The 23,705-nt window shown below is 35.0% G+C and overlaps 1 protein-coding gene across 1 annotated transcript; it reads left to right on the top strand.

The window, feature by feature from the left end:
- Positions 1-7,668: 7,668 nt before the first annotated feature.
- LOC147538896 (cycloartenol Synthase-like) lies at positions 7,669-14,239 on the top strand. Its single transcript, XM_086640780.1, has 14 exons — positions 7,669-7,869; positions 8,648-8,833; positions 10,308-10,397; positions 10,578-10,772; positions 10,876-10,960; positions 11,259-11,425; positions 11,547-11,735; positions 12,028-12,141; positions 12,235-12,483; positions 12,585-12,746; positions 13,064-13,110; positions 13,212-13,355; positions 13,442-13,784; positions 14,019-14,239. Exons 1-14 carry the CDS (start codon positions 7,669-7,671, stop codon positions 14,133-14,135), a joined length of 2,289 nt encoding a protein of 762 aa, XP_086496906.1. The 3' UTR covers positions 14,136-14,239.
- The last annotated feature ends 9,466 nt before the right edge of the window (positions 14,240-23,705 follow it).

Raw genomic sequence — 23,705 nt, 5'->3', positions numbered from 1 at the left:
CATCTATGCTTTCTCCCACACTAAGTGCAAATGCAACCATATCTGCCATCCAATACCTTTCTGGTGCCAAGATGTTTCTCCTTCCCTTGTTCCTCGCAACACTGTAATGAATCAGCTCTGGTTCATCTTCCTCAGCTTGCTCATCTACCTGAGGTCGAACCTCTTCCGGAGTGTCTATCTCAAACTCCACTTGCTCCCTATGATCTTCCTGCTCCACCTGTTTACAAACACCCTCCCGAGTATCTACAGGCGTTACCTTCTGAGTTACCATGGCTAACTCATCAAAAGTAACATCTCTACTTATGAAAAACTTCATCGATTTTCCATCCGGATTCCACAACCGATAACCTTTAACTCCAGACTCACACCCAAGAAATATACATTTCTTAGCCCTCGGATCAAGTTTACCTTCCTTAACATGTGCATAAGCCGAACAACCAAAGATCCTCAAGTTCTCATACTGACCAGGATTACCAGACCACACCTCATTAGGAGTTTTACACTCAATAGATGTACAGGGTGAAATACTTACCAGATATGCTGCCGTGTTCACTACTTCAGCCCAGAATAGCTGCGGCAGCCCTAACAATTTTAACTGGTGTTTGGAAGCATTTCTAATCCGTTGGAGAGTTTAGGCAACTGTGGTACACATGAACTTTTCTCGATAACTTACATGTTGACTGTTTTTCGCTATGAAATATTCATATTTTGTTCTTTGTTTCTTTATGTATATTAATGCAAAAAGTAAATTTTTATTTGTTGTTATATCTCATTTTATCGAATATTTATTTTGTTATATGAATACATCTCGAAATTGACAAGATTGAATATTCAATTAAATTATCATGACTGTTCATTGTGGCCGAGCACTGTATTTTTTATACATAATTACATTGTAAGTAAACATTACCCAAATAGTACGTTCATGCATATTCTCTTGCATAATACTTTTTTGTATGATGTGTTTCAAAGTATTATGGCAAACAGTTTTGTATTTTAATAAATTATATGGGTCAACTTTTTTTTCATATTATTTCGTGAGGCCACCGATTAAAATCTCGTACCATGCCCCCAAAATCTTAGCCACGTCACTGATTATCGCAAACCTAAAGAACGTGTCGATATTTTCTTGTATTAACCCCATAAAATATCAAATTTTTACATTATTTAAAATCAGTGTAATTATATTATTGCATATCTAGAAAACGTGTTTCTTGTATTAACCCCATAAACAATTAATTTTTACATTATTTAAAATCACTGTAATTATATTATTGCATATGTAGAAAACGTGCCAATGATTTTATTAAGGGTCACACCGAACCGGATCTCACCGACGCAGCAGGGCGACCGGCGCCCACCTGACAATGGGCCCGATCTGACTCTCGACCAAATCTCCCTATTAGATAACTAGGCTTGTGATTTCATGAATATCTTCATATCTTGTATAACTTAGTTATGATTTCATCTGTATCTACTTTTATAGCTATATGTAAACTCCTTGATTATAATGAATAAAATAAAAAAGAGAATTACATCCTAAATCTCTCTCCCTCACTCGTCTCCTCTCCCCCTCTCGGCTTTGGCTCCTCTCTTACTCACTTCTCTTAATGTATTCAAAGAGGTTATTGCCTCTTCACATATTTCTTTTATAAGCCCTATAAACAATGAAAAGTTTACATTGTTTCGTTGTAATTATATTATTCTTCCAATAGTTTCCAAGGTCGGCCCAAACATTTAGGAGTCCTAAGTGAAACTAAAACATACAGCCGTATATGTATGTCAGAAGAGAAAATTGAGTGTTTGTTTATGGAAGGACTCAAACCCTCATTTATCTAAAGATAATCTAAACTCTTAACCGTTGAACTACAACTTAAATCTTATTATAAGTTTGTTTAGAATATAATTATTATTTTGAAACTGACACACACAATTCAAACATATGAGGCTCTTCATAATGTTGGGGTCCAAACGGCCGGCTTTGGTTGTTTTAGATCCGGAGCGCTCCTGATAGCTTCTTGTATGAGCCCTATAAACAATGAAACTTTACATTATTTATTTCATATCTTGAAAACGTGTCAATAGTTTCTTGTATTTATTTTTGTTGAGTAATAGTTACTAGTATTAGCCCCATAAACAATGAAATTTTTACATTATTTCAAATCATTATAAAATATTATTGCATGTCTAAGAACGTGCCAATAATTTCTTGTATTAGACCTAAACACAATTAAGTTTTTAAATTGTTTCGAATCATTATTAATGTATTATTGCATATGTGAAAACTTGCCAATAGTTTATTGTATTAGTCCTATAAACAATTAAACTTTTTACTTTCTTTCATATCATTGTAAATATATTATTCCATCTCTGAGAGCGTGACAATAAATTTTTGTATTGACTTGATAAACAATTATATTTTTACATTATCTCAAATCATTGATATTATATTATTATTACTATTATTATTATTATTATTTCGAGAGATTGGTTGAGATTATTTAACAAGAAGTTTTCCAGATAATAGTCATCTATTAGAAATAAGAACGTTTTTGTTTACACTTATATATCACCACGTTATGCACGCACTATGTGTAGTCTTCCTTGAGCATTTATTATTCTTAAAATTTAATTGATAGAAACCATTTGCACAGAAATTGAGTGAGGTTTCTCCAAGACTTCTCGAAAAACAAAAAAGAAAATACATAATCAAGAAAGAGTACCGAAAGTAAATCTTGTTAGAAAGATAATGAAAAATCGTTTCTAAATATATAAACGATCAAAATAATTTTATTAGTCCATCCCAATGGACACTCGTATTAGTTTGCAAGCATAATTTTCATGTTAAGTTATTGGTATCACTAGAAGATAATTGTAATTAAAATTTGGTTGAGACTACTTAATTAGAAGTTTTCCAGGTAAAAGTCGTCTAATTGAAATAAAAACAACTTTGTTTACATTTACTATGTATTTTTACATATCACCACGTTATACACGCACTATGTAGTCTTCCTAGAGTTTCACAAAAAAAAAATGTGTAGTTTTCCCGGAGTATTTATTATTCTTGAAGTTTAATTATAGAAACCATTTGCACAGAAATTGAGTGAGATTTGTGGAGGATTCCCAAAAAACAAAAAAGAAAATACATAATGAAGAATTTTCATCTCAATACTATAGAAAAATACATAGTCAAGAATTTTCATTTCAATACTATAGAAACCATTATTTTTGTGACTAAATAAGTTTTACGATATCTCGTTTATAAGAACAGACTTGTGTCAACTCCAAAAACTATGTTTCGTTCCGACAAAATGAAGTAAACTAAAAAAAGCAATGAAGAAAATAAGCAATTGATCAAGCACTCACACAGAACGCAAAAAAAGTTTACGTGGTTCGGTTGCAGTCGGCCATGAGCCTACTTTGGCCTCGCTTTGGGCCACCTAATTTACGGGGGCCTTTATAGATTATAACTTCCGAGTTAGATAGTATCTTTTTGGGGTGCCTGTAGTATAAAGATCTTTTTTTATTTTGAGTAAAACCATAATTCATTCATAAGAGATAACGATCACAAGATTACATGGTAGATAATTCTTATTCCTCTAAGAACTACATGAGAGTTACATGAGTAAAGTTCACAGAACTTTCGAATGTAAAGTGCCCCATGAAGGGAATGGAATTGACAAGACACAGACTCAAAGAAAGGACCTAAAGGTCGAAAAAAGAGATCCTGAAGATCGAGAATGAAACGACCCTAGAGGTCGACAATACAGAATTTATAATACTAATAATATTGAAACTACTAATTTACATCCCTCTCGACTTCCATTTTAGTATTAGATTGATCATCCTTGATAAAGCTGCGAAGTGTTGAAGTAACCAGAGATCGTCAGTAACTGCTTCCTTTGAAGTGGATGGTGATGATTTTGCAAGTTTTTGTCTATTGCATCATTCATCCGTTTATCATCAAGCGAAGCAATCTGAGGCTTCGATCCAACACCTCATCCTCGATCTTTATACATATCCTACATCCCCTTTTTTCTTTTATTCCTCTGATTCAGTTTTAATTTCTTCATCCCGACATATATGAATGAAACAAATACTAACCCTAATATCTGAAAAATTAGGGAAAACTAAAAGGAAAAGGAATTACACACAGTGAATGAAAATAAAGATTTGTAGAGAGGATGTCAGTGAAAATTAGGGTTTCTGAGTGGGGTATGAAATAGTAGATCCAAAAGATAAATCAAAAAAGAGGAAATCTGGAGGATGGATTCCTCCTCCGGAAAACTACAAGATCTATAACTCTCTCTACTTAGAGCATCTCCAATGCAAAACTCAAAAGAAACTCCAAAAATCCTATGTGTCGAGATTCAAATGTCAATCTCTAATTTTTCTCTTTCCTATTTGTCAAGATTGAGATCCTCTATTAGAAGGACTTCTCCCATACAACACTCTAAAACTCCAAAGATTAGTTATGTGACATTTTTTTTCTCATTAAAATATATGAAAATGTTGAGTTGGCACTTAGAGATATCTCAACAGGACACTCCAGAAATGGAGTGTCCTCTTGAGATATCTCTATTCCATCCTCGACACGTCATCTTGGAGATTTGAATTGAGTTTTGCATTGGAGATGAATTTTAAGATAAAAACTCTAAAAGTCCTACCTGACACTCTGAGTTTCTAAGATTGAGATTTGCATTAGAGATGTTCTTAGTATCAAGATCCTAAACTAGACCACGAATAAGCGAGACTAAAGGGGATAGTTCCGGTCAATTTGAATCCGAGCTCGTCACTGGGCCCACCATTTCATTCGTGGGTTCATTGAGCCTTACTAATAAAGATTAAGTCAAATTTGAACCTGGTTGTGACTAACTACAAATAGAGACCCTCATATTTATTTTTGTTGTTATTCTTTTCCCCATAAATTACTTTTCCTTTTGTCAACATTTGCTAGCCCGATTGGTGGATAATGTTAACATAAACTCCAAAATTCTGGAGGTCCCAGGTTCGATGCCCCCGAAGAAGTGGATTCCATGGTTTATATTTACTTTTCTGAAACCAAGTGAAACTATTTTTTAGTCATAAGTGATAAAATCACAATGTTACATGGATGATAATTCTTATTTCTCTCCTCTGAAAACTTCATGAGAGTTACATACATTTAAATGTAAAGTGCCTCATGAAGAGAAAGAAATTATCCATTCCTTTAGAGATAAAATGTTACTCGCTGAATATTAAAATAGAACCAAAGGTCGGTGCCATTAGATCAAGAAATGAGGAAGAATGTGAAATCCAAGCTATTTTAATGGGAATCGAACTGGCTTCTAGCAATAATGTTCAATTCTTACATGTTGAAAGTGACAATCAAGCAATCATCAATCAGCTCCCCCTTAGTTAAGTGCATGTCGGGGTTGGACCTGGGGGGAGGGGCTCTAAATTTGAATCTAGAGCCCCTCCAGCCCCAGGTTGGACTTGCTCTAAGATCTGAACCGTCAATATATTTAACAGTCCGAATATGATACACTAAGTGGGTGTTGGGGTAATTATAAATACTTTTTGAGGACTTAAGTGTACAATTCAAATTCAACCTCTCTAATTGCGTGATCCTAATATGGTGTTGCCCACAGTCGGGGATTTTAGAGCATCTCCAGTGCAAACTTAAAAAAAAATTTACCAGTCCTATTTGTCAAGTTCCAATTGAAATTTTCACCTTTAGGTGGCGAAAATAGAAATCCTCAATTAATGTATGTCTCCAATACAAAAAATTTCTTGTTTTTTTATTTATGTGGCATGGTTATTTTTGTAAAAAAATAACAAGTTATTTTAGAAATATACGAAGACTTGATTTATATTGGTTCAAATTCAAAATTGATGAATTGGACAATTAGAGACATCTCTATTCCACCCCCGACATATCTTTGAGATCTTAGTTGAATTTTGCATTGGAGATGATTTTTTTTAAGAACTCCAATATGTCGCACTTTGAGTTTCTAAGATTGGACCTCACTTTTTTTCTAAAACATCTATTTCCATTTCATCTCTCCTTATCTCCTTTATTTCATCATTTCTTACCTCCACTTCATCTCTCCTTCTCGCACCTCATCCTCTTTCTCCGTTTCATCCCAGATAATTTTTTTCTCTCTTTTTCTTCAACTTCTTCTTTTCCTTCTTCGACTTGCTTTTTTCTCTTCTATTTCCTTCATATTTTTTCTCCTCTTTTTACTCTTCTTTTTGCTTCTTCTCTCCAATGAAGGGGAGGCGGCCCTTCACAGGAAACGTCTGGTTTCCAGACAAAACTAGATTTTGTTTATTCTGGAAACGAGACATCAAAGGTTTGATTTCAAAAACCATAATTGGTTTCGTTTTGAAACCAGATCTGATTTCGCATTCAAACCAAACGAGATCTGGCTTGAAAGCAGACCGTGGAGGTCTAGCACTCTAGCTTCCTCTAGAAACCAGAGGTTTCCAACACAGGGGCTCCTCCCTTTTGCCGGAAAGAACGAGAGATAGGGTAAAGAGAAGAAAATAATAAGAAAGAAGAAGAGGTGGAAGAAGGAGAAAGGAAAAAAAAAATTATTTGGGTTGAAGGTCGCCGGCTGAAAGTTGCCCATCCGGAGGATGAACTTTTGCCGAAGAATGAGGTGGCTAGAGGGAGGGATGAAGGGGAGGTAAGAAGTGATGGAAAGGACGAGTGAATGAAAGATGAGGTGGAAATAGATATTTAGAACAAAAAAATAGGGTTAATTCCAAATTGAGGAAATGCCAATGTATAAGAAGATGATGGAAATGGTGATTAGTGAAGGATATATTGTTGTCTGGTTTGGGCAAATTTTTTTGTTAGATATCTTAGACCATTTTAATATTTCAAATTGCAATTTCATGAACAATAATTCCTAAAAGAATAACCATCATGAATGTATTGTCGGTCTCTTCCATGAAATTAGAGAGATAAATAGATAGAGAGAGAGTGAGATTGTGTGTGGTAATGTTGATTTTAGAGAGAGAGAACTGTTAGGTCAATGAGTATAAAATTAGGAGGTCGAAAGCTCAATACTGATTATGTAAGGGTAAACTGGGAATTTTTAAAATATAACTTTGGAGACGCAATATTTTTGGACGATTTCGTTAAAAGGGAGTCCAAAATGCAACACTGAAAAAAGGGAGTCCAAACAGCAAGTCAATTATACGAAAGGGAGTCCACGCAGCAAATCTCTCCAGCCAAAACGAACTGCTAAACACTTACAGGACCAAAACAGTAAGTTTGTCACAAATTGGAAACTAAAACAGAACTAACCGAACCACTTATTATAAGAGGCAGAAAAAAAAAATGTACAACTCACAAAGCAGGGGGCAAGATAGAATTAATCCTAAATACTATAATAATTTCAAATATGTAAGAGGTGAGTTAGGTAACATGAGAACACAAATAAAAAAATAGATCTTGAGGAGACCTAAGCTTAATTAATTAATTGAGGCAGAAGCTTTGGATCTTGTAACCCTATAAATAAGCATTGGTTCAAACTTATAAACCAGTAGCCATCTTGATCTGAGTAAGATTAAGAACTTCAATCAATTTGTGATTAAGTACTGATTAGTTAGCTATATATATCCACGTATAGCGCTATATTTTATCTTAACTTGTACGATCACTACCTGTCGTAAAAAATGTGGAAGCTTAAGATAGCTGACGGGCAAGGAAACCCGTGGCTTCGAACAACAAATAATCACGTTGGTAGACAAATTTGGGAGTTTGATCCATGCCTTGGAACGCCAGAGGAGCGGCTGGCAATTGAGAAGGCCCGTGAAGGTTTTCTTAACAACCGGTTAGAGAACAAGATTAGTTCTGATCTCCTCATGCGATTTCAGGTATCTCCCGGTGCGATTGCATTATTAATTTCAATAACACTGATAAACTAGTAGATGGATTTTTTACAACTTGGATGCACAAAAAGTTAACCGTCGAGATGCTCTGTCAGATACATAAACCAAATTCCAGCTGGAATATTTGTCTGGTCAGAATTTAAAGAGAAAAGTTGATATACTTTTTTTTCTAAATCGTGACTAAACACATACTCTGGTGGGAGTATTTGCCGATCAGACACGCACTTTCGGAAAGTCAATATGATACGGTTGTTATGGAAGTTTCCAAGTATGGACAGATATATATATATATATGTACTATATAATTAGAGTTTTGCATGCCACATGTTACATGTTTAATTATAAGAAACTATTATCATTTTAATATTTATATTTTTTTTTTGTTGATAGTAATATTTATATTTTGATCTTTTATCTTATACAAAATGCTATCATGCATGGGCCCAGCCCCACCTAGAATCTAGCGGGACAAAGGAACGAGGTCTAATTTGAGGAAATTCAATAATTCACTCAGGGATCCTTAAAAGAAGTTAACCACCTAGATAAGAACTTCGGGTCTGTTTATTACTAAGTTCGAAAAATCAATCTTTCACTATTTGTTACGGAAAAGATATGAGAACAGATTGAGGAAATGATAAGTGTTAAGTATTGAATCCAAACACTTATCACTTTTGTAGTATAATTTACTAAGAAACCCTAATTTTGGTTTACTTTATATGTCTATTTTGCAACTAATTACCATTTGTTTTTTCCGAAAATGTAGTTTGCAAAGGAAAATGCATTTGGTATAGAACTACCACAAGTGAAAGTAACTGACAAGGAAGATGTTACAGAGGAGGCAGTCACCATCACCCTAAGATGGGCTGTCAGTTTTCTTTCAAGTATCCAGGGAAATGATGGTCACTGGCCGGGGGATTACGGAGGTCCGATGTTTCTAATGCCTGGTTTGGTAAATTCCAACCCTTGAGATAGTTTCTTTTTTTTCTTCTGACTTTGATTATACTATGTCATTATAACCAGCGTCATATTATATGACGTTGATACATCATATCCTTCAGGAGGAAATGACTGACTGTCATGAAACAAGCCCTAAATGGGCACAAGAAAAAAAAACTCTAGACAGACCATGAAACCAATCATAAACTTGCCATCACACAACATGGGATACAAGAGAGAAAACTATAGTTTCCTTAATGGAACTCAATTAAGGGGAAGTACAACTCAATTAGGCTAAGCGCGTCCCCAACGCATAACTCTAAAACAACACCTAAAAGAATCTTCACCCAAAATTTTGTTATGAAGTTCTTGGTTGGTTGTAGAGACAAAACCTGAAAAATCCCACCAAATCATTATTTATTTCATCAAATTTCATTTTTAATTCTTATTTTTTATAGTAAAATCATATCATGCATTACAACATTTAATTAAAATACTAATTAAAATTACAAGACGTACTATTATTGATAAAGACTCAATCCTAATATCATATCAGATCGATGATGCACATTATTGATTCTTCAATATTACAACAAATAATTTTTAAAGTAATAATTGAAATTACAAGATTTAATACTATTAATAAAGACTTAATATTAGTATAAAACCATATGATGCACAATAATGATCCTTCAATAAGTTGTTCACATGAGATGTAACGATACTGCATCGATTCCGACATTCGGAGGACACAAAATCGATATTTGGTGGACACTATATATAATTCATCGTACATTGGTTATGTATTATTAACAAGCGTATAGTTAAGGATATTTATGGTAGTTTATTTCGAATATTTGAGTTTAGGTCCAATAAATTAGTATACTTAATTTTCATTTTAATTATATTTTAATTAGCAAAAAAAAAGAATATCAATTTAATTGATATAAAGACCTAATACGAAATAATTTATAAAAAAGAAGACCCTAACCTGAAATTAAGAAAAATGACTGAATATAAAAATCCAAATTAAAAAAAAATATATGAGTATCATCTATCTTATCAAATAGTGGGATGAACTATTAGCGCACCGAATTTCACGTCACTGTTAATGGGACAAGAAAATAATGGTGTTTTAAAATTGGGGTCGATGGAAATTGGTTGGTGTTATCGCGTCCTGTAGGGATACTCTAAAGGACCACGTGCTTTGTGAACGGTTAAGTTTGATATACTTTGATTTGTTTATCTGTTCTTGTTTATTTGTAGTTTCTTTTCTTCTTTGCAAGAAAGTCTTCATTTTAATTATAGTTAATTTTATAGTTTAGCTTTTAATTATTTAAGGCTTACTGTTGTATCACTACCCTAGAATTATGCAAATTGACTTCCTTGGAGTAATTTTAATTTGTAACTGATCCTTCTTCATTTGCTGTGTTTAAGAACTAATTAACATGGCTTCCTATTTTGTCCACACTCTTTGAATGAAACAGCTCATTGTTTTATATGTTACGGGATCACTGAATACGGTACTATCGTTGGAGCATCAAAAGGAAATGCGTCGGTTCATTTACAATCATCAGGTGAGATTATATATTTATAATTTTATATAGTAAAATAATTTATTTATTTTTATCATTTTTGACTAACGGTTTATATTTGATTGAAGTAAAAAATGATTAACCATGTGGAACCATATAGGATTTTTGTTGTGATGTAGAGCAACGGGGCACTCGAAATTGACAATTATGTATTACATGCAGAACATAGATGGAGGCTGGGGTCTGCATTTTGTAGGTTCAAGTACTATGTTTGGTACATCCTTAAATTATGTTAGTTTGAGGATACTTGGTGAAGGCGCTGACGATGGAGAAGGGGCAATGGAAAATGCACGAAAATGGATTATAGACCATGGTGGTGCGACTGCTGTATCATCATGGGGAAAGATGTGGCTTTCGGTATGTACAAATTTATTTTAGTAGAAGTGACAAGTTAATATTGAGAAATGGGTATACGAGCAATGGGTTTAGTTTTTTAACGGTTACAACTCTATGGTAACAGGTACTTGGAGTTTATGATTGGTCTGGAAACAATCCTCTGCTTCCAGAAATATGGCTACTACCTTACTTTCTTCCTTTACATCCAGGTACTTGGAGTTTTGTTGTGTATGTTAGTAATGAGGAGGCGATTGTGGAGTAGTGGTGATGGAGTGTGTTGGTAGGAATAGAGTTATGGCGGTCCTAGTGTTCATTGATGGTGGTCGGTGGAAAGGAAGGGGAGTTAGTGATTAATGTTTATTGAGCACAAAGGCATTTTAATGAATTAATGACAAACTTCAAATTAAATGTAAATCATACTTTGAGAACATTTCTATAAGTAATGTTATTACATATATAAGAATATTATTTTTCTAATTTCTAAACCATGAACTGCTATTCTAACAGGGAGGTTTTGGTGTCACTGTCGGATGGTTTACTTGCCCATGTCATATTTATATGGAAAGAGATTCGTCGGTCCAATCACACCACTAGTTCTATCTCTGAGAGATGAGCTGCATACTGTCCCCTATGAAGAAATAGATTGGAATCAAGCACGTAACAAATGTGCAAAGGTACAATTATAGATCACGATAGTATAAATTGAACTGCCACGCTTAATATATAAGTCATATATACATAAATTGTTTCTACTAATTAATGTTCTATCTTTGTGACGGTGATATGTATAAACAGGAAGACCTATACTACGCACACCCTCTACTGCAGGATGTTCTCTGGGCCACTCTTCACAAAGTTTGTGAGCCTATTCTGATGAGGTGGCCGGGGAAATGGTTGAGGGAGAAAGCTTTGCGAAGAGTCATAGAGCATATTCACCACGAAGATAAGAAAAGTCATTATATATGCTTAGGACCTGTTAACAAGGTAATTCATATGCTGTATTTGTGGTTATCCAACTTGTTCAAATCTTAGTTCATAAGGAAAAGGGTGCCGATCCTTTGTCTACGCGAGCTAGTTTCACACACCGCCTAATGAATGGACCTAACACATGTAACTTTATTAGGTGACGTAGAACACGTGTAACCTTTGTTTCTATCACGTTTAAATTACATCAATTCTAGCAGAGTACGTAGTTTTTCGAATTGGGAGTATTCAGCATATGTTTATAGAGTCCAAATATCCAATGTTGTCTAATGATTGTCTTGGATGTCTGCAGGTATTAAATATGTTATGTTGTTGGGTGGAAAATAAAAACTCAGAAGAATTCAAGTTGCACCTTCCAAGAATCCACGATTACTTGTGGATTGCAGAAGATGGCATGAAAATGCAGGTTAATAATTTTACAATACGATAAATTTTTTCATTTATTAGAGCGAGTAATTTTTCATATCTTGTATTGAAAGAAATTACAATTAAAATGTAGGGATACAATGGTAGTTCATTTTGGGATAGTGCTTTCGCTATTCAGGCAATTATCTCAACAAACTTGTACGAAGAATATGGTCCAACTCTAAAGAAGGCCCATGGGTATTTAAAAGATTCGCAGATTGTAGAAGATGTCACTGAGGATGATCTTAATTTCTATTATCACCATGTTTCGAAAGGGGCCTGGACTTTATCAACTGCAGATCATGGATGGCCCATCTCAGATTGCACCGCTGAAGGACTAAAGGTCATATATTTAATTTTTTATTTATAGAAATCATGAAATGTTGTAAGTTTGTTGTATCAATAGAGTTACTGATCATATTTTTATCTATTGGTATCGTGCAGGCCGCTCTCTTAATATCACAAATTTCACACAAAAATGATTTCGGACAACCGATTGAGGCAACACGTTTAGCTGATGCCGTGAATGTCATTATCTCTATGCAGAATGAAGATGAAGGTGGAGTCACAACCTATGAACCGTCAAGATCCTATAGTTGGTTAGAGGTATAAAACATCTAATACGTTTTATATCATTAACTTTTTACCATCATACTTAATTGTACAAAAATGCTAGGTTCATATGTTGATTTGACAAATTTTATGCCGAAATGAAATGACAAGTTCCTTTCGAAAATTTGACTTAGCTGCACCATTCTTTTTATGGTCCGTTCATCTTTTAACGGCCAAGATTCGGTCAAACTTTCAGATAGAACATTTTGGCGTAGAATTTGTCAAACCTTTTTGTGAACCTAGCATTACCGTTAATCGTATGGTTCAAAGGACATAATATTTACTAGTTGTACTCTTCTATTTCCATGCAGCTACTCAACCCTGCGGAAACATTCCGAGATATAGTGATTGATTATCCGTAAGAATTTAACCACAGTTTAATAGAACATTTTCTTGAGCTTATGATTATAATATTTTGGACGGTTAAAGATGAATTAAGCTTCAATTGTTACAATTTAGGTATGTGGAGTGTACCTCGGCATCTGTTCAAGCTCTTACATCTTTTAGGAAATTATACCCTGGCTATCGAAGCAAAGACATCCAACGTTTTATCACGAAAGCTGTCAACTTCATCGAAAAAATCCAAGCTTCAGACGGTTCATGGTTTGTTATTCCTTCTATGTTACCCAATTAAGCAGTCGTTTACGCACTACAATTTGAATAATATCCATTCCTTTCCTTTCTTAAAGGTATGGGTGTTGGGGTGTCTGCTTTACCTATGGAACATGGTTTGGGATAGAGGGATTGGTGGCGGCGGGAAGAACTTTCCAAAATAGCTCCGCCATCCGTAAAGCTTGTGAATTTCTGTTGTCGAAACAGGTCCCTTCTGGGGGTTGGGGAGAAAGTTATCTATCTTGCCAGAATAAGGTGTATACGAATCTCGATGGCAATCGTTCACATGTGGTTAACACAGCATGGGCTATGATGGCTTTAATTGATGCTGGACAGGCTGAAAGAGATGCAACTCCAATTCATCGGGCCGCAAAGGTTTTAATAAATTCACAAATGGAGAATGGTGATTTTCCACAGGAGGTATATTGTTATATAAAACAAGTAGTTAGGTTAAACAATTTTCAAATTACACTCTTAGGGATTAATCTTTTTGCCTTGTTTGATTACTCAAATTTCTTGCATAAGGTTGTATAATATATGTTGATTTGGTTTACGCTTTCCTTTTCTTTGGATTTCCTTGCTCTCTTGGATACTCTTCTCTTCTTAATTCGTACGTTTATCAGTTGTGATTAACTTTTGTCTTTTTAATTACAGGAAATAATGGGTGTTTTCAATAAGAACTGCATGATCAACTACGCTGCATACCGAAATATTTTTCCTATATGGGCATTGGGACAGTATCGGTGTCGAGTTGTACAAAAGGGCCTTTAGAACGTCTCCACATAAAATGGAGCCTTATAGTTTTTCTTCTATATATATTTTATGTAATTTGTAAGTGTATATGTGTTAAATAAAGTAATTGTTATCATGTCTTCTATGGTGTGTAATGTTTCTTTTTTTTTTTTGAACTATCTGTAATGTTCTTTACATTGCCGTTCACAGAGGTTGTACAGTGGTGGGTGAGTTTACTGTTTAACAACAAACAAAACATGCACAAAATGGCCATCTTCCGAAGAAAAGTGGTCAACTAGAAAATCACGTTCGAATATGATTTTTAAGCTAACGAATAAGTTAGTTAATGTCTATGAAAACCTATACTGATAGAAAACAACAGAGAAGACATTAAGTGATTTACATTGGGAACTAAGAATTAAGGTTCATAGTTGTGTGTTACTAACAAAAAAAAAGAGTCAAGTCAGTCAGTTATATGGATGGGAAATGCTAAGTTTACACAAAAAATTGACAAATTTTTTGCCGAAATGATGTGGCAAGTCTCTTTTCAAACTTTGATTGAATCCTGAGTGTTAAAACATAATACGCTCCTAAAGAGAACGGTCCAGGTTCAGTCAAACTTTGAAAAGAATCTTGCCATGTCATTTCGGTAAAAAATTTGTCAAATTTTTTTGTGGACCTAGCATCTGATACATTAACATGAGTTTTGAAGTTCATTGATGAATAAAAAAACTTCAATCAGAAAAAAAAAAAAAAAAAAAAAAAAAAAAAAAAAAAAAAAACCCAAAAAATTCCTAAAATACCTATCAAGATGGTTAAGTTAATCTCGGATCATAAAGTTCAAATGAAAAGGATTTTTGAGTCAACAGTCCAAAATCTGGGGCGTAAACCAAAAAAAATCCACTCTTGCACAAAAACTAGTTGCAGGTCCAAATGTTAGTTTTTTTTATCTCTCTCTTGCCCTTGGACGGGACATGCTGACGTTTTCCTGAAAAAAAAATTGACTGTTAAATAAAATAATTTACCAGTACACGAAAAATTCAAATTTTCAAAATTTTTTGAAAATTTCAAATTCCCGCCCAGCAAACCATCTCTTCCCGGTAAATAAAATAAGTTCCCGTACACAAAAAATTCCAATTTTCAATTTTTTTTTAAATTTCAAATTTCCGTCTAAAATTTCAAATTTTTTTGGACGAAATTTCAAATTCCCGCCCAGCAAAAGTGTCTAGTACAGAAAAAAATAAATAAAATAATTTCCCGGTCACAAAATTTTTTTTCGAAATTTCAAATTCCCGCCCAAATTTTTTTGAAAATTTTAAATTCCCGCACAGCAAAAGTGTCTAGTAAAGAAAAAAAGTTCCAGTAGATAAAATAATTTTCCGGTCACAAAATATTTTTTTCGAAGTTTTGAAATTTCAAATTCCCGCCAAAATTTTCAAAGTTTTTTACGAAATTTCAAATTCCCGCCCAGCAAAAGTGTCTAGTACAGAAAAAACATTCCAGTAAATAAAATAATTTTCCGGTCACAAAATCTCTTTTTCGAAGTTTTGAAATTTTCAGACGAAATTTCAAATTCCCGCCCAAATTTTCAAATTTTTTTATGAAATTTCAAATTCCCGCCCAGCAAAAGTGTCTAGTAAAGAAAAAAATTTCCAATAAATAAAATAATTTTCCGGTCACAAAATCTTTTTTTCGAAGTTTTGAAATTTTCAAACGAAATTTCAAATTCCTGCCCAAATTTTCAAATTTTTTTACGAAATTTCAAACTCCCGCCCAGCAAAAGTGTCTAGTAAAGAAAAAAAATTTCCAGTAAATAAAATAATTTCCCGAAAAAAATTTTGTTTCTCGGGAATTTTTCGATGCCAGTTCCGTAAATTTCTGAACAGTACAGATTCTGATTGACGGGTTGTCATATTCTTTTTCAGAAAAAAATCGTTTCCCGAGAAATTTCGATGGCATGAACGGTAAATACTTTATTTTTCAAGGGCCCTTTACGTAATTTTGAACCCCAAACTGACACATTGGACCTCCCTTTCATTTTTAGGCAACCGTGGGTGGGATTTTCATTTTGAGCCCCTTTTTGGACCAAGGGCCCAATCCCCCAAATGAAAAACCTATTATTGATCACTGTAACATATAACGAAAAGAAAATCTAACAATAGAGTAGGAAAAGGATAGTTAATTTCATGTTTTATTTCAAAAGTCAAAACAATATATTAATAATGAAATTCAACTCAATACTACAAAGAAAAGCCAATAAACATCGATGAAGGGGATAACAGACAAAAAATTCTACCCGAAAGAGAAGGTTGTTCTTCATATCAGATGGTTGTGGTTTTCTTAAATCTCAGCTATATGGGAAGAGATCGGGGAAAACTAGCAGAGATGTAAGCTTAGGATGCGACAAACAAACAGAAAATAAACAAGGAAGTAGTGAAACTATAGTTACTGGAACAACTAAAATTCGAAAAAGATAGATGACCAGACAACATTAAAAAAGTCAATATACGTAAGTAGGTAAAGAGAGATGTTCACCAATGTTAAGTAGACCCAAAATGAGAACCCTTCAAAGCAGAGAAAAGAAACTTCACTTACTAACGAGTGAGATAATTTACATCCGTCCACAATCTATGGAATCCACCTCCCCGCAACTAGCAGAATATCATTTTGTCCTTCAAGATCATAAAACAATGGACCTATATAAAATCATTTTGATACAACAAAGAAGGAAAAAAAATCAAACCCACATATTTGGATTGTCAGAGTGACATATTTTTAGTGAGAAATTAAAAATAAAAGACAAAAATTAAAATGTATGTTAGTGTTACGAAATAGTATAATGGTGTAGAAAAGTATACATGAGGACGCAGTGGGGATGTGAAATCTAGGGAAAAAGAAAAAACGAAGATAAAGTAACATTAGTAAGAGAAGTTCAAATCATTTTTATCCAGTTATGTTGCATCACATCGACTACTTATTCTCATCACCTATTTTTTATGGTGGGGGCTTTCGGAAGAAAGAAAATTTCTAGGGAATAAAGACTTAGACAACCATGATTGACTTAGGGGGCATATTTAGTTTTTGACCCGAAAAATAACTAACTTGTCTCTTTCCCACTAACCTTCATCTTCCTCAAACCTCATCCCACCACAAATCCCGACCACCAACAATTCCGACACAAATTCCGATCACCACAGATTTCGGCCACTACCTTCATCTCCCACCTTCTTTTTTTTCTTTTTCTCTCTCCCTTCTTCTTCTATCTCCTCCTCTTTGCCCTGATGCAGCCATAACGAAGGGACTTCTCCTTTGCCCTCCATTAATGGAGACATGAAATGGTTTCCCTTTCATCATCTTCTTCAATCTGAGTTCAAGGAATAGGTTTTAGAGAGAGAAAGAAAGGAGGAAGAAGAAGTGGTGCCCAGAATCTGTGGTGGCCGGAATTTATAGTAGGATGACGTTTGAGGAAGATGAAGATTAGGGGACAAAAGACAAATTAGTTAATTTTTGGGTCAAAAAATAAATATTTCCCTAAGTCAATCATGGTTGACTAAGTCTTTATTCCCTAGAGATTTTTCTTTATTCTCCAAAGCCGCGGCCTTTTTAATATCTCGGAGATCTAAAAATGAACTTTACACGGGTGAAATAGTAAGACATGGAGCCAATGTTAGGATTTAATGAGATTCATTAGTAGTAAATAAATAACCAATATAATCTATTTTGGTATTGTTATTGCTTTATTGATATTGTCAACCTTCAAAAATCGAAGAGAATCTAGGCTTATGGAAGTTGCAGTAATTGTTGTCATTGTTGGTTAAAGGAAGAAAAAGAGTAACCGCTTCAGCATTAGGAGGAGAATGATGAAGAGACTAAGTCATGAAGGGGGTTCACCATCATCATGAGAGATGAACTACTACCACAATGCCTATCTCACTTCTTTCCGCAGTGTCATTGTAAACCTTTAGAGAGAAATAAAATTTACCTCGGGGTGCGTGCGAATAGAAGATAATGGGATATTGAAAAGTTTTGAAAGTAATGAGAGTCAGACTTGCATTTGTCAAAGATCAAAATGCAAACGTCGTAGGAAGAAATGATTATAGAATGAAACCTTAGTTTTCAAGCCTAGAGAAAAGTAAAGACTTACCTACAAAAGAATTCATCAATCAAGTATGATACAAAAGAATTTGAAAATTCATTATCAATCAGCAAAAATCATCATCAATCATCTTCATAATGGTCAATAAGCAAATTCGATGAGATAAAAAAAGCAGTAGAAAACCTTAAAATGAAATGAAATGGTCAAAGAATAAGAAATACCTGATGAGGGAAGAGCTGAAGCAAAGTTGGGAGAAGGAGAGTGAGAGAAGCAGAGAGGAAGGATAGGTGAGAATTCAGAAATTGATTAAGTTCAAGTGGGTAGAGTTAAAATTATGTAAGGGGATTTCTAGATAGAGAAGTCGAAGAGAAATAGACGGCTAACGGGAGAGGAATTGAGCATGAAGGAAGAAGAGGCATCAAATGTGGGAGGAGAAGGGTTTTGGGTATTAATGAACAGTTGATTTCATTGAAAGTTCTGATTAAAACATGAATAACCATATCATATTTTTATGACTCAGGTTCAAAGAGAACGGTCGTCGTTACCATATATCTACATGGCTTTCCAAGTCAACATCTAGATCGGCATTAGGAGCATTACTATTGTCCCAACTAGGGGTGGGAATCGGGCGGGTTCGAGCTTTTTGTTTTCGAGCTCGGTCGGGTTCGGGCTCAAGGGTAAGCAGGGACGGATCAAAAGCTCGAATCCAATATGTACGAGACCTTGATCAGTGGTCTTCATTGGTTTGAAGTGTTTCTATTTTTTGTTAAAAACATATTATTGAAGTTGTTGATCTTAATGGTTCATACATAGTTCAAGAGAGAAACAGGAGGAATGCACAAAAAATTACAACCTTTGATCACTATCAAGTAGAGATTTTCTATACTATTATTGATATGCAACTTCAAGAACTAAATGCTCCTTTTACTGAGAAGAATATTGAGTTGCTGCGTTGTATGGCATGTTTCAGTCCATCTAAAGGTTTTGCTCTTTTCGACAAAAGTAAGTTGATGCGTCTTGCTGAATTTTATCCATCAGATACTTAGATTTCAGTAGTCTCGACAATATGCTACTTAGTTCTCAGCTTGATAATTACATTTACGATATGAGGCAGAATGATGGTTTCTCAATGAGATTGGAGTCTTGCTAGAACATTGGTGGAAACTAAAAGAGATAAAGCATATCATTTAGTTTATTTGCTTATCACTTTAGCAGTAACTTTGTCGGTTGCAACTGCCTCCGTTGAAAGCACGCTTAGGAAACAAGATGAGTGATTCGTGGTTGAATGATAGTTTAGTAGTCTTTATTGAAAAAGAAGTTTTTAGTTAAATTGACAATGAGTCGATTATGCGAACATTTCAAAACATGAACTCTCGTAGAGGTCAATTGCGATTGTAATCGTTGATGTACTAATATAATTAATTAATACAAGTATTTTGTTAATTATTGTGTTTGCAAAAAAAAATTTATTTAGGTATATAAATCCGCACCCCCTAAGTGAAAATCCTGAATCCGTCCCTGAGGGTAAGCTACCCGATCGGACTTTCGGGCACTTCGGGCCAGGTAAACAAGAGACTCTTCAAGCCCGAGAGCCCGATCGAGCTCTAACGGGCTCGGACGAATCGGGCCGCGGGCTTTATAAATAAAAAATAATTGAAAAAAAAAACTTAATTAAAATAAGTTAAACCGATTTTCATCTATGATTTTCATCCATGATTCATCAACCTTTATTCATCATCGATAATTCATCAACCTTTATTCATCATCCATCATTCATTATCCATCATTTACACAATATTCTATCAACATCAAAAAGAAAAACAAATTACATCATTTAAGATTAAAAAAACAGAAACAAAAAAACAATATAAAGAGAGAGAGAGAGTATGAGAAGCTTTGATCGATTACACAATAAAGAGAGAGTGAGAGATTTAGAGAGAGAAGAGAAGGGTTTCTGACTGATAGAGATGCAGAGAAAAGAGAGAAGAGAAAGTGAGAGACAAACATGCAGAGAAGAGAGAAGAGAAGGGGCGGTGGGGTTGTAAAGAGTTATTAGGGTTTGGGGGTATATTTGAAGAGTTGGTTGATAGGGATTCTGAAATGATCCAAAGGTTGGGGATTTATCCGTCGTTGGATCATGTACAAAGTCGCGGGTATTTAACGGGCGGATCGGGTAGGCTATATTGCGGGCAGACGGATAGAGGGTTCCTTCGGGCGGGCAGGTCGCGGGCGTGGGCGGGTCTCAGGTGTATTTTGGGCGGGCGGTATGGGCCGGTACTCGGGTAAGACCTCCTACCCGAGTACCGCCCGCCCGAAATTTCGGGCCAGGTACGTCCGGCTCGGATTCCAATCGGATTTCGGGTACTAACGGTCCGGGCGGATTGGGCCGGATCTCGGGTTCCCAGACCGTTTTCCCACCCCTAGTCCCAATCACAGTTTTTTTTTTTTTTGTTTTGCTGATAACCTTAAAAAACCGAAGAGAATCTAGGCTTGCGAAAGTTGCGGTAATTGTTGTCATTGTTGGTTGAAGGAAGAAAAAGAGTAATTGTTTCAGCATTTGCATTAGAATAATGAAGAGGCTAAGTCATGAAAGGGGTTCACCATCATCATGGGAGATAAACTATTAGCACAATTCCTATATCACTTTCTCACGTGTCATTGTAACCTTCAAATAAAATTTATCTCTGCCACTACAAAAACACGGATGTTAGAAAGTCGTGGAGAAAAGCACTATTTCCGACGAATTCACATATTTCGTCGAAAATAGTATGCAGACGTGACGATTTCTCTCCCAAACCGTCTAGAAAGCATCTAATTGGGGGCAAATTAAGTGTTGGCAGGAAACACTTATTTTCGACGGCGCTATACTGCGCCAGAAAAAGTCTTATTTTCGAAAAAGATGAACTAATTTCAGTCAGAATTGGAAAGTTTTTCCTAGCGCAAATATTTGGGTTATTGACTACATCATTTATTTGGGTTATTTCTGAAACCCCATTTAAATCAATTAGTTTTATGAAAAACTAACAACTAACAAATCAAAGTTGACGACAAGTTAGCGAGTTCTAACGAACACATCAGGAGTAAAGCAGTAATTAAAGACAAATTATGGAGAAATAACAGGAGAACAAAAAAAAATGAGAAATTGATGTTATATTACACTTGAAAACTTATTACATAAGAAATCACAATTCAAGACAACCAATCCCACCTTCCCTACCAAGATTTATTACAGAAAAAATTGCAAGACGATGGAAGGAAAGCCGAGAGAAAGTCCGAGACAAATCTCCCATTCTCCCTGAACGACCAAGTCAACTCCGCTCCCTCACAACATCTAAAAAGGAAGTGAAGGAGGATAAAACTGTCAGAAGAAAGGAAGCAACAACCTAGGAAAGGCGAAAATCGAGTAGTCCTCAAAATCCACCCTGAGCCAACTAGCTCCCAGGATCAACCACTAATCGGATTTCATGAGAAGATCCGGTGAAGAAAGAAATTCGGGAAACCACCTGAATCTCATCCTTAGTGCGAGGTGAGTTTGACTGAAACCCAAGGGTAGCATCACTTACAAGAAGTGATACTCCCATTTAGCAGAACTTCCTTGATTGGAACAGCAGACAAGCAATTCCGAAATTAAATTCAAATATGGGTCTCATTATAAAGTTAGAGAAATCGAAAGGTTTCAATGAAGAAAAACATCTTAGGAAAAGTTGTCCATGAAGAAAATCAAAAGGTCCAACAAGATATTTATAGATAGAAGTTCAAGAATGAAAAACCTCAAAGGTCTTAAAGAATAAATGTGAAACGCCTTAAAAACTAGTGAAGTAATAAGTGTCATAAGTAAATCATGGCGAGTCTCTAACTCAGTCAGGCATGAGAATCATCTGATAAGAAATGACTAGGGCTTCGAGCCTATGAAAAACAAGGAGATACGGAGTCAGTTGCCCAAAAATAATTAAGAAAACATGTGACCAGAATATCAAAAAGGGGTAAGAAAGAAACTTGTTCTTCAAAATATTAAAGGCATTCGAACTTTTCAAGAATCAAGGACACGTAAGCAGTCTTGGGATCCAGCCCTGGAAGCAGCGCTGCAAAGCATCTCGCTACATGAAAAATTATCGGGTTTCATGAACAACTCTCGTTCAGGTACACTCTAAACCTTAAGAATTTATTCAAATTAATTATACATTATCTTAATTGCATGTAAATTACTTTCATATGGTTATATGTGATGATCGAAAGAAATACTTTAAGTTCTTCTACTCCTTAGTTTCTCTTCTTTCGACTAAGGAGTGGCGGGACTCGTGATGATCCAAAAAATGGTCATCAGTTGACTACAGTGAATAAGTCAAGAAAGATCAAAATCTCAATGGGTCAACTCGTATCAAGTCAACAGGGAGGAATGTCGATTTTTCTTGAGTATCTCAGAGACTACAATTCACTGTAGCGGCAACAACATTAGTGTACTTCAGTTGACTGCATTAGACTGCCAGTGTAGTGACTGCATTAGACTGCCACTGTAGTGACTGCAATGCATTGTAGCGCCAACTACATTACTACGTCTACATTAGTGTACTGTTGTGCTCGTATTTATCAACCATTTCAATTGGTTTCATAGTTAAAAAAATTAAAGTTAACTGAATTTTTAATAGAAGTACTGTCAAAATCAAATATAATTTATTTAAACGTAACAATAAATTTTTAAGTGACGGTGTTAAAATTTAACTAGTCAATATTAATGCATGACCTCTTTCCAAAATAATAAAAAGTCATGTTCCTTTAGCAAAACTCGGTACATGTAACGCCCCAAGTCCTAGTTTCCATACCGACCGCCACGAAAACCAAGATATAGGGTATTCCGTCACGGAATCATAACATAATAATAATGAAAGCCAACTAAATGACAACCAATACATCATGGAGCTCATAAGAACTTATAAGTCAAACTAACGAATAATGAATTAATCATAATCTCTGAAATATCTGTTTGCATCAATTGGTAAACGAAACTGAAAGGAAATACTAAAAACCTAAAAAAAAGGAGTCTAAGCAACTATCTAATCTCGAAAACGAAAACTACGAAAGAAACTCTGAGCTGACGAACTGAGATCACACTGGTGACAACCCATGGTCTCTATCACCTAAAAAATGGTAGGTTGGGTCAGAACCCAGCTAGTAGATTTCCAAATCCCTAAAAATCTTGATATACCAATTCATAACTAAACAAAGATCTGAATAGACGAGAGGAAACAACAGTCTTAAACCAAGGCACAAGTTTCATACCAAATAGCACTTACTCAACCTATCACAACGTTGAGGAAGGTTTTAAAAAAATAACTTCCAATATGATGGGTTACAACCAATTTCCGAAGTCCACTAGTCGGCCTGATTTGGCCCTCGTGTTTGCACCGACTTAAACCTCTCAATAGACAAGAGATACCTCCCAAGAAGGGAATCCGTACAACACGAGCACTTCACATATGAGCAAGAGGCGCGCCAACTTCTGATTGGTAATATGC

This window comes from Eschscholzia californica, unplaced genomic scaffold, assembly GCF_041429995.1.
Source record: "Eschscholzia californica isolate CP2 unplaced genomic scaffold, dmEscCali1.0.p SCAF_5, whole genome shotgun sequence".
In the NCBI taxonomy this organism is placed as follows: Eukaryota; Viridiplantae; Streptophyta; class Magnoliopsida; order Ranunculales; family Papaveraceae; genus Eschscholzia; species Eschscholzia californica.
The sequence above is the reverse complement of the archived record's forward strand: the minus strand, read 5'-3'. Positions and strand labels throughout refer to the sequence as shown.

Coding starts and splice junctions, on each gene's coding strand:
- LOC147538896 (XM_086640780.1), top strand. CDS start 7,669: ATGTGGAAGCTTAAGATAGCTGACGGGCAAGGAAACCCGTGGCTTCGA. Junction 7,870..8,647: donor ATCTCCTCATGCGATTTCAG/GTATCTCCCGGT, acceptor CCGAAAATGTAG/TTTGCAAAGGAAAATGCATT. Junction 10,773..10,875: donor GGGGAAAGATGTGGCTTTCG/GTATGTACAAAT, acceptor CTATGGTAACAG/GTACTTGGAGTTTATGATTG.